At 44.2% G+C, this 12,295-nt stretch overlaps 1 protein-coding gene across 1 annotated transcript in view; it reads left to right on the top strand.

The window, feature by feature from the left end:
- LOC137535336 (zinc finger protein 665-like) overlaps positions 1–1,248 on the top strand; it is a 213,664-nt gene extending 212,416 nt beyond the window's left edge. Inside the window, exon 8 of the mRNA XM_068257166.1 lies at positions 199–1,248. Within this exon, the coding sequence (XP_068113267.1) occupies positions 199–1,025 (827 nt within the window). The 3' untranslated portion in view covers positions 1,026–1,248. The remainder of the gene's footprint in view (positions 1–198) is intronic.
- Positions 1,249–12,295: the final 11,047 nt, after the last annotated feature.

Genomic DNA, 12,295 nt, shown 5'->3' with positions numbered 1-12,295 from the left:
CAGCGCAGAGTCCCGGCATCAGGAACCTCTCAGAGACTCGTCTCTCTGCGTCCACAGACTGTACAACGGATGATGATGTCACTGGACAAGAGTCTCCTGCAGATATTCCGGCAGACTCTCCTCACCTGTTTAACCCTGAGGGGCCCCATACCAAGCACAGCTCTCCCCCTACTGGAGGATCTTATTCCTGTTTTACAGGTGGAAAAGGTTTTGCATGGAAATCACATCTTGTCATTCATGAGCGATCTCACACAGGTGAGAAGCTCTATTCATGTGCTGAGTGTGGGAAGTGTTTTGGGCGTAAAGGAAACCTTTTATCACATGAGAGATCGCACACTGGTGAGAAGCCCTTTTCATGTGCTGAGTGTGGGAAATGTTTTATACAGAAAGGACACCTTGTAACACATGAGAGAGTTCACACTGGTGAGAAGCCCTTTTCATGTGCTGAGTGTGGGAAATGTTTTGGAGATAAAGGACACCTTGTCAGACATGAGAGATCTCACACTGGTGAGAAGCCCTATTCATGTGCTGAGTGTGGGAAAGGTTTTGTTCAGAAATCAGACCTTTTCAAACATGAGAGATCTCACACTGGTGAGAAGCCCTATTCATGTGCTGAGTGTGGGAAATGTTTTGCACATAAAGCAAACCTTGTCAAACATGAGAAATCTCACACTGGTGAGAAGCCATATTCATGTGCTGAGTGTGGGAAATGTTTTGTTCATAAATCAGACCTTATCAAACATGAGAGATCTCACACTGGTGAGAAGCCCTTTTCATGTGCTGAGTGTGGGAAATGTTTTGTTCTTAAATCAGACCTTATCAAACATGAAAGATCTCACACTGGTGAGAAGCCCTATTCATGTGCTGAGTGTGGGAAATTGTTTGGGCAGAAAGGAAGCCTTGTCAGACATGAGAGATGTCACACTGGTGAGAAGCCCTATTCATGTGCTGAGTGTGGGAAAAGTTTTGGAGAGAAAGGAAACCTCGTCAGACATAAGAGATGTCACACTGGTGAGAAACCCTAATCATGTGCTGAGTGTGGGAAATGTTTTGAGTGTAAATCACTGCTTGTGAGACATTTGTGTTAAGTAGGGGAAATGTTTTGGCCATAAGTGTTATTTTCTAATGTTTCTTTTACTTCTTGCAAAGCGTACATGGCAGCATTCTTACACTGAATTCTGAGGACTCTTTCATGCTGCTCAGTGCATTGGATTGTTGCTGCTCTTTGACTGTCTTTATCAGACTCCTTCATCTCCTCCAGCAGTTTCAGCATTAGCAGGCATGTGTAAGCGTTGATCCCTAGCATACGTCAGGCATTTTCCAGGTTGTGGCATTGGTTGGTTGAACATTCTGCTATCATATATTGTGCATTTGTTGGGAGTTTACTTAGTGTTTAATAGGCATTTAATGTCAGGAAGCCAAAGGAACCTGGAAGTGATGTTTTCAGTGTTCTCCCCAGAATTTTTTTCCAGCCGGGTGGCATGAAAAAGTAGCCGGGTGGCGTGCGAGGGGGGAATGCAACTCTGCTTACAGAATAAAAAGAGGATGAGGAGGCAAGCCGATGTACCTGCTAAGTACACACAATGCAATTTCCGGACAGATTTATTGTCAGATCGACAATTTTCAACATGCCTGATCTGATTTTCAGTTCACTTCTATAGGAAATCGTGCAGAAATCAGATCGGACACGTTGGGAATAATCAATCTGACAGTAGATCTGTCAGAAAATTGCATTGTGTGTACCTAGCAGATTGTTTCAGATTAAGGTGCTCAGGTCCCTTTTTAAGCAGGCCTGAACAGAGAACTTGCGCTCTGCTCTAAAAGATGCACAACAGCATAACCTTTAAAGGACAACTGTAGTGAGAAGAATATGGAGACTGCCATATTTATTTCTTCTTAAACAATACCAATTGCCTGGCAGCCCTGTTGATATATTTGGCTGCAGTAGTGTCTGAATCACACCAGAAACAAGCATGCAGCTAATCTTGTCAGATCTGTCAATATGATCAGAAACATCGGATATGCTGCATGCTTGTTCAGAGGCTAGGGTAAAATTATTAGAGGCGGGATCAGCAGGACAGCCAGGCAACTGGCATTGCTTATAAGTAAATAATTATGGCAGCTTCCATATCCGTTTCACTTCAGTTGTCCTTTAAAGAAAAACATTTCTTTGTTACAGCTGATACAAATGCTGCAATAAATCTGCAGTGTGTCTACTTCCTGCTTTCTTGTAAGCAGACATGTTAACATTTAGTGCTTTTCAAATGAGCTTCTCTGCAGTCATGTGACACAGAAAGAGATCAAATTAGACAGGCTAAACTGTGTAAATACAGGGTGCATTTCTCTGTTTCCTTCTGTCCTGTGCAAGAGTTCAGCTCCACTAAGTGTCCCCAGTGTGCAGGGGGAGGGGCAGCACTACAGACACGATACAAAGCTGGGGTCAGGGGGAAACACACACAGCAGGAGACAAGTGCACAGGGGGCTGCCTTTTTACAGACAGATGCTCTGCATGGCTGTGTCTCCTCTGCCCCCACAGCAAATAAATAAACATGCAGAGGTGTGAAGGGGCATCACTTCTCCTGATCTCCGTGTCTCCCTCCAGCCGGATTAAACGTGCAGCTGCCGTTTTCAACTACTCCGGCATGTTGTTTACCTGCAGTCTGGAGGAGAAGGAGAGACTACATGAGCCGCTCTGAGGCTGTCCCGGAGACCCACGTGGCTCTTATCTCACTCCTGGAAGCTGCTGCTGTATCGTTTTTTTTTTTTGTTTTTTTTTTGCTTTACTGCTCTCTCTGTTTTCATTCACGAGAGTGAGAGGCACCGTAATAAAATAGATCCTAATACTCGGAGAGCAGAAGGGAGAATCGGAACAGGAGTCCCGCCCCTTACAACCCGCCCAGCCAATCCCTCCCTGTCTCACCAGAACACATGAGCTGACAGGCAGAGGAGCGCTCCTGCAGTGTAGTGTCAGCCTTTGCTATTGTGCGAGGCTGGCGCTGACTGAAAGCAGGCAATGGAGCGCTCCTATGTGAAGTTTACTAGAAGCTCCAGGCAAGCACATGACAACAGGCGGGCGGGGCTTCAAATCAGCCGGGCGGCCCGCCCACTTAATTAGCCCTGGGGAGAACACTGTGTTTTTATTACAGGAAGTAGAAACTCACAACTGCTTTATTACTTCCTATTTGAATCAATACGCCTCTAGATTTAAGTCGCCCATCGGGTATCAGGACCCGATCCTCTTGGGTGATATCGCTAGCCGGCCTGTACAGTCCTGTATCAGCTGTGCAGCTCAACACATTCTGTAGCTATGCAGAGGTGGGAAGAAGGAGCAGCGCATTGAGTGACATCATACGGTGGGTGGAGGAGAGGCACAGATAATGCGACCGGCCATTGCGGGGTGGAGTTGTTGCGCTGGTCAAGGCATTTTCAAGTGACACACATACACAAAATGTATTACTTATAAATGCGGCACCAGCGCTGGCACCACATTTCCACATGGAAGCCAGCAAGAAGTAATTTGCTGGCTTCCAATCTAATTACGCATTAGGTGGCACTGCTGTCCAATTGTATGGCAGGTTGTCACCTGGGTATGCTTCACTGTCTGGTGCGCAAAAACATTGTGGTGGTGGTGGGGTGGTTATAGGTAATATAAAAGCAGCGGGTGTGCTCATGTGTGTAGAGGTGGATAATTTGCAGTCCTTGCAATTACTGGGGAAAGAGGCTTGTTTGGGGGGGGGACTTTTGAAAATACAGTATGTATTTAGAACACTGATTGCTTTCCTAGATTCAATGTAATGTTTTTCTACATCATGGGACCCCTATATATAAATGAGACACACACACACACACACACACACACACACACACTCTTATTCATACCCCTGGCAAATTTTGACTTAAAGTTACTTTTATTCAACCAGCAAGTACTTTTTTGAAAATTACCTGGGTGTCTCCCAAAAGATAATACGATGATGTACAAGAGGAATTAATGTGGAAAAAAAAATTTTTTGCAGCTTTTATTTACATTTCAGCAAAAAGTGTCCAAAATTATTCATACCCTTCTCAATAATCAATAGAAAAGCCTTTAATAGCTACTAGTAGACCCAGCCCGTTTAAAAACGGGCTCTAGGTCTAAGGCCGCCGCCACCAGTGTGCATGCGCGCGCTGTCTTTTCCTCTCTCCCATCCCATGTTCCCTGTCTTTTTCCTCTCCCATCCCATGTTCCCTGTCTTTCCTCTCTCCCTTCCCATGTTCCCTGTCTTTTCCTCTCTCCCATCCCATGTTCCCTGTCTTTCCTCTCTCCCTTCCCATGTTTCCTGTCTTTCTTCTCTCCCTTCCCATGTTCCCTGTCTTTCCTCTCTCCCATCCCATGTTCCCTGTCTTTCCTCTCTCCCATCCCATGTTCCCTGTCTTTTCCTCTCTCCCATCCCATGTTCCCTGTCTTTTCCTCTCTCCCATCCCATGTTCCCTGTTTATTATTGTGGAAAAAAAACATTTCTCAGCTTTTATTTACATTTGAGCAAAAAGTGTCCAGTCCAAAATTATTCATACCCTTCACAAACTGTCACAGCCTGTGGGAAAATCCATTCAAATAGTTCAAGCTGTTCTAAAGCATCCTAATTACCCTGAGTAATTGGGAACAGTTATTTTAATCAACTTAACAGATGAAAAACAGCAGCTCTCTGCAGTTGGTTTGTGGACAGTCATGGCTAAGACAAAGGAGCTCAATGAGGACCTGTGGCTGCTCACACGTCAGGAAAGGGCTACAAGGCTATTTCTAAATGTTTTCAAGTTCCAGTGGCTACTGTGCAAAGTATTATTAAAAAAATACTAGATGTTCCGCACTTTGGGAAATCTCAGAGGAGGTGGTCGGAAACCAAAAGTGACACCTGTGCTGGCCAGGAGGATAGTGATAGAGGTGAAAAAGAATCCAAAGATCACCACCAAGGCCATCCTGGTGAATCTGGGCTCTGCTGGTGGCAATGTCTCACGGCAGACAATCCAACATATACTGCACACTGCTGGGTTCCATGGATGCAGACCAAAGAGGACACCACTTCTCCTGATAAGGCACACAAAAGCTCGCTTGGCATTTGCAAATGCTCATCTGGACAAAGAAGAAGACTCCTAGTCTTCTGTGTTTATGGTCAGATGAAACAAAAATTTAGTTGTTGGGTCACAATGATGTTTCCTTCATTTGGCGTAAAAAAAAGGAGAAGCCTTCAACCCAAAGAACACCATCCCCACCGTGAAACATGGTGGTGGGAACCTAATGCTTTAAAGGTGTTTCTCAGCCAATGGACTAGGGAACCTAATCACAGTGAACGGCACCATGAAAAAAAGAGCAATACATGAAAATTCTCAACAACATCAGGCAGTCTGCAAAGAAACTTGGCCTTGGGCACCAGTGGACATTTCAGCATGACAATGACCCAAATACGCAGCAAAAGTGGTGAAGAAATGGTTAGCAGACAACAACATTAACATTTTAGAGTGGCCCAGCCAGAGTCCTGACTTGAATCCAATTGAGAATCTGTGGAGGGAGCTAAAGATCAGGGTGATGGCAAGAAGAACCTCCAACCTGAAAGATTTGGAGCTCATTGCTAAAGATGAATGGGAAAAAATACCTGTGGGGACATGCAAAAAGCTGGTCTGCAATTACAGGAACTGTTTGATTGCTGTAATAGCCAATAAAGGCTTTTCTATTGATTGTTGAGAATGATATGACTAATTTTGGACTGGACACTTTCGCTCAAATGTAAATAAAAGCTGAGAAATGTTTTTTTTTTTCCACAATAATGTCTCTTGTACATTGTCTTATTATCTTTTGGGAGACAGCTATGTCATTTCTCGTCAAAAAATTACTTGCTGGATAAAAGTAACTTTAAGTAAAAATTTGCCAGGGGAATGAATAATTATGGGCAACACTATATATATATATATATATATATATATATATATATATATATATTTTTTTTTTTTTTTTGCTCTAAAAAAATAAAAATAAAGGGAACACAAAAATAAGACATCCTAGATCTAATGAATTAAATATGCTTATTAAATACTTCATTCTTTACATACAGTGGCTTGCAAAAGTATTTGGCCCCCTTGAAGTTTTCCACATTTTGTCACATTACTGCCACAAACATTAATCAATTGTATTGAAATTCCACGTGAAAGACCAATACAAAGGGTTGTACACGTGAGAAGTGGAATGAAACTCGTACATGATTCCAGACATTTTTTACAAATAAATAACTGCAAAGTGGCGTGTGCGTAATTATTCAGCCCCCTTTGGTCTGAGTGCAGTCAGTTGCCCATAGACATTGTCTGATGAGTGCTAATGACTAAATAGAGTGCACCTGTGTGTAATCTAATGTCAGTACAAATACAGCTGCTCTGTGACGGCCTCAGAGGTTGTCTAAGAGAATATTGGGAGCAACAACACCATGAAGTCCAAAGAACACACCAGACTGGTCAGGGATAAAGTTATTGAGAAATTTAAAGCAGGCTTAGGCTACAAAAAGATTTCCAAAGCCTTGAACATCCCACGGAACACTGTTCATGCGATCATTCAGAAATGGAAGGAGTATGGCACAACTGTAAACCTACCAAGACAAGGCCGTCCACCTAAACTCACAGGCCGAACAAGGAGAGTGCTGATCAGAAATGCAGTCAAAAGGCCCATGGTGACTCTGGACGAACTGCAGAGATCTACAGCTCAGGTGGGGGAATCTGTCCATAGGACAACTATTAGTCGTGCACTGCAAAAAGTTGGCCTTTGTGGAAGAATGGCAAGAAGAAAGCCATTGTTAACAGAAAAGCATAAGAAGTCCTATTTGCAGTTTGCCACAAGCCATGTGGGGGACACAGCAACCATGTGGAAGAAGGTGCTCTGGTCAGATGAGACCAAAATTGAACTTTTTGGCCAAAATGCAAAAAGCTATGTGTGGCGGTAAACGAACACTGCAAATCACTCAGAACACACCATCCCCACTGACAAATATGGTAGTGGCAGCATCATGCTCTGGGGCTGCTTCTCTTCAGTAGGGACAGGGAAGCTGGTCAAAGTTGATGGGAAGATGGATGGAGCCAAATACAGGGCAATCGTGGAAGAAAACCTCTTGGAGCCTGCAAAAGACTTGAGACTGGAGCGGAGGTTCACCTTCCAGCAGGACAACGACCCTAAACATAAAGCCAGGGCAACAATGGAATGGTTTAAAACAAAACATATCCATGTGTTAGAATGGCCCAGTCAAAGTCCAGATCTAAATCCAATCGAGAATCTGTGGCAAGATCTGAAAACTGCTGTTCACAAACGCTGTCCATCTAATCTGACTGAGCTGGAGCTGTTTTGCAAAGAAGAATGGGCAAGGATTTCAGTCTCTAGATGTGCAAAGCTGGTAGAGACATACCCTAAAAGACTGTCGCAATTGGAATATATTGAGCGATTCCCTCCTGGCCATTAGAGAATTTAATCAATTCCCACTTTTCTCATACAAGAGAGCACCCTCTTTGAGGAGTAAACTTGTACACTCTGATGTAAGCACACGAAAGGCTATTAGAGGTCCATGTGGTACATTTCCTTGTTTGTCTTGTCACCTCTGTAACAGTATTATCAAAGGGGATACCTTTAATCACCCGGCTAGAGGTAATCAATATAAAGTGCGGGGCAGATTTACGTGCGACTCAAGTTGGGTTGTATACATGATTAAATGCCCTTGTGGCAAATGTTATGTGGGTGAAACTACCCAAAGTTTAAAGAAAAGAATGTCGTCGCATAAGTCAGCCATACGCAACAAATGTATGGATCAGGCGGTATCCGAACACTTTACGCGTGCTGGACATAATGTTAGCCAATTGCGGGTTATGGTGATTGAGGGTGTCCCCCGTACTGTTAGGGGAGGTGACAGAGAAAGATTGCTGTTAAAAACTGAGGCCAGGTGGATACGAGAGCTTGATACCATTAGAACAGGTCTCAACAAGGATTATGATCTTAATTTTAATTTATAGCAGAATTGATTGTTTGTGTTATCTTAATGTTCCTTATGTCGTTTTGATCTCTTTCTTATATTTACAGATTATGCCATTTACTCCGGTCTCCTGCGCGGCTAGATGGGGTGAGTTGCACATAGCTTTTATTAGTACTGGCCCCCTTTGATGTTTACTAGCGTCTCCTAGGTGATGGGACGCGCTGACATCATTGAGAGGGGAAGGTTGCTATGCGCCACTCCATTGGTCAGCGTCAACACGTGGGTTGACGTCATGGAGGGGCGTGGCTTTGATTGCCGCTCGTAGGCTGTGTGCGGCTTATCCTGGCTGCGTGGGAGATCGGAGGTGTCTGCGGGAGAGCGGACCTATGTTATGCTATGTGGATGCACATCCCTGTTGGACACCTTATATTGTAAGTTGATGCGGACGTTTGATCCGCACATTTACAGATGTTTACAAGTGTAACTTTCTTTGAACTGGTGATAACCAATAGGATGTTTGGGATGAGTCAGGTGGTGAGCCCTGTGCATATTAATTAGGAGTTCCCCATCAGGTCCGCTTTTGGATGTCTGTTTAGTGATTGGCTGATCATGTGTATATATATATATATAGTGCATGTTATGTTTTATGCAGTTAATGCTGGGCGGCTTGAAAAAGGGCAGGAGCCCGAAACAGCTGACTGTTGCTGCTGATAGCATTATGTTTTAACTTTTTCTGATAATAAAGAATTGAAAAACGACTTGAAGGACCTCAATCGTTTGCTCTGCTGTATACACTCTGACGGTATCCAGAGGGAAGGTCCAGCACGTCTAGTCCCTGGCTTTAGGGATTTGGCCGTTTGAGTGCGGTTCCACTACAAATACCCTAAAAGACTGGCAGCTGTAATTGCAGCAAAAGGTGGTTCTACAAAGTATTGACTCAGGGGGCTGAATAATTACGCACACCCCACTTTGCAGTTATTTATTTGTAAAAAAAATGTTTGGAATCATGTATGATTGTCATTCCACTTCTCACGTGTACACCACTTTGTATTGGTCTTTCACATGGAATTCGAATAAAATTGATTCATGTTTGTGGCAGTAATGTGACAAACTGTGGAAAACTTCAAGGGGGCCGAATACTTTTGCAAGCCACTGTAGTTGTATGTGCTGACAGCAAAATCACACAAAAATTATCAATGGAGGTCTGGATTTGGAGTCACACTCAAAATGAAAGTAGAAAAATCACTACAGGTTAATCCAACTTTGATGTAATGTCCGTAAAACAAGTCAAAATGAGGCTCAATAATGTGAGTGGCCGCCATGTGCCTGTATTACTTTCCTACAATGCCTGGGCATGCTCCTGATGAATGGAGAGAGACATGATGTCCCAGATGTGCTCAATTGGATTCAGGTCTGGGGAATGAGTGGAACAGTCCATAGCATCAATGCCTTTGTCTTGCAGGAACTGCTGACACTCCAGCCACATGAGGTCTAGCATTGTCTCGCATTTGGAGGAACCCAGGACTAACTGCACAAGCATATGTCTCACAAGGGGGCTGAGGATCTCATCTCAGTACCTAATGGCAGTCAGGCTACCTCTGGTGAGCACCACCCCACACCATTACTGACCCACTGCCAAACCGGTCATGCTGGAGGATGTTGCAGGCAGCAGAACGTTCTCCGCGGCATCTCCAGACTCTTTCACGTCTGTCTCATGTGCTCAGTGTGAGCCTGCTTTCATCTGTGAAAAGCAGAGATTAGAGCATCTTGGTGTTCTCTGTCAAATGCCAAATGTCCTGCATGGTGTTAGGCTGCAAGCACAAGCCCCACCTGTGGACGTCGGGCCATCATACCACCTTCATGGTGTCTGTTTCTGACCATTTAGCAGACACATGCACATTTGTGGCTCGCTGGAGGTCATTTTGCAGGGCTCTGGCAGTGCTCCTCCTGTTCCTCCTTGCACAAAAGTGGAGGTCTCAGTCCTGCTGCTGGATTGTTGGCCTCCTTCATGTCTCCTGATGTACTGGCCTGTCTCCTGGTAGCACCTCCATGTTCTGGACACTACGCTGACAGACACAGCAACAGCTCACATTGATGTGCCATCCTGGATGAGCCAAGCTACCTGAGCCACTTATGTAGGTTGTAGACTCCGTCTCATACTACCACTAGACTAGCCAGCATTCGAAAGTGACCAAAACATCATCCAGAACCACTCCTTTATTGGGGATGTCTTGCTAATTGCCCATAATTTCCACCTGTTGTCTATTCCATGTGCAGTTGATTGTCAATCAGTGTTGCTACCTTAGTGGATAGTTTGATTTCACAGAAGTGTGATCGACTTGGAGTTACATCGTGTTGTTCAAGTGTTCCCTTTATTTTTTTGAGCTGTGTGTGTATGTATATGTATATAGATAGATAGATTGATATCCCTGATCGGGGTATCGAAATTCTGACTATGTTAATGGCTAATTGGCTGGTGCAAATTCTTCCACGGCTCATACATGGCAACCAAATAGGCTTTTGTTCAGGGTAGAGCAGCGGTGACAAATGTACGCAATCTCCTGGCTGTGCTAGAGCATGCCAAGAATAGTGCCACTGAAAAAGCTTTTGATGCAGTCAATGGGAAATGGTTAGAATTGGTAATGAGGAGAATGGAGTTTCGGGGAAAATTTTTGACCATGAATAAAATTAAAGTATGGTAAACTGATGGCTAGGATCTATACTCCAGGCTTTCTCTCACAACCATTTTGACTGTTGAAAGGCGCACGCCAGGGATGTGCCTTGTCACCACTGCATCCCTCTGGAACCAATAGCAGTGGCACTTCACTATTTAGTGTTGGGAATTCCTATTGGAGACCACTTTGTCTCGCAAGTTCTATTTGCAGACAGTGTTTTGGGCTCGGTTCCCATGTGTAGCCGTATCACCTGTAGCCAGCAGGGGGAGGGGACAGTGTAGAGTCCATTCCGATGGTCCACTGTGGTCCGGCACTAGCCTGGGGCAGATGCGTTACCCTCATAGGCTATAATGGGGAATGCATCCACCTGCCCAGGACTATCTCGGACTGCACAGAAGTGCGGCTCGCTTACCGCAACACATCTCACGGATCCATTGCAGACTGACAAGTGTGAGTGGCTCCTATATATAAAATAGGGAGCCCTTCACTGTCAGTTTCATGGCGAGCAGAGAACAGAACTCTATTAGAGCCAACAAGAAAGCAAGGCCTCAATACACAGCACAAAATTGGAGTTAAAGTCATTGTGAATCAGTTTGAAAAAAAAAAAAAAGCCAGATACTTACCTAAGGAGAGGAAAGGCTCTGGGTCCTATAGAGCCTCCCTCTCTTCTCTCGGTGTCCGGATGTTCCAGTGCAGGATCTCCCGTAGCCGTATTCCGCCTATTTGGTCAAATACTGCTGTGTCCACCGCCAAAAGGAGGCTTCGGAAGTCTTCGGGAGCCTGAGCGCTCCCAAAGACAGGCAGCTCTGTACTGCGCACACGCTCTCACTCACTCGCGCATGCGCAGTATGGAGTGCTCGTCTTCGGAAGGACCCAGCTCCCAAAGACTTCCGAAGTCCCCCACGGCAGGGGATTCAACCGGGGGAGCCAGTGTGGCACCGAGGGCACCAGGAGAGGAGCAAGAAGGCTCTATAGGACCCAGAGCCTCCCCTCTCCTTAGGTAAGTTTCTGGCTTATTTTTGTAAAACCAAGTCCCATTGACTTTAATGAAAAGTGACAACCATTTATTGAGCTACACAATGATTAACCACTTGAGGACCAGAGGTGTATACCCCCCTAGTGACCAGGCCATGTTTTACAATTCGAGCAATAAACCGTTAAAGTTGTGAAGTGCTGGTCATACAAATGATTTTTACCTCCTTTTCTTCTCTTTGTCAAAAAAATGATTTATTTTTTTTTTATAACTTTCTGTGCTGACATTTTTCAAATAAAGTAAAATTTCTATATGCATTTTTGTCTAAATTTATTGTGCTACATGTCTTTGATAAAAAAAAAATCCATTCAGTGTATATTTATTGGTTTGGGTGAAAGTTATAGCGTTTACAAACTATGGTGCCAAAAGTGAATTTTCCCATTTTGAAGCATCTCTGACTTTTCTGACCACCTGTCATGTTTCATGAGGTGCTAAAATTCCAGGATACTATAAATACCCCCCAAATGACCCCATTTTGGAAAGAAGACATCCCAAAGTATTCACTGAGAGGCATGGTGAGTTCATAGATTTTATTTTTTGTCACAAGTTAGCGGAAAATGACACTTTGTGACAAAAAATAAAAAAAGTTTCCATTTCTGCTAACTTGTGACAAA

The sequence above is a fragment of the Hyperolius riggenbachi genome, chromosome 10 (assembly GCF_040937935.1).
Source record: "Hyperolius riggenbachi isolate aHypRig1 chromosome 10, aHypRig1.pri, whole genome shotgun sequence".
In the NCBI taxonomy this organism is placed as follows: domain Eukaryota; kingdom Metazoa; phylum Chordata; class Amphibia; order Anura; family Hyperoliidae; genus Hyperolius; species Hyperolius riggenbachi.
This window is presented reverse-complemented; position numbering and strand designations above follow the sequence as displayed.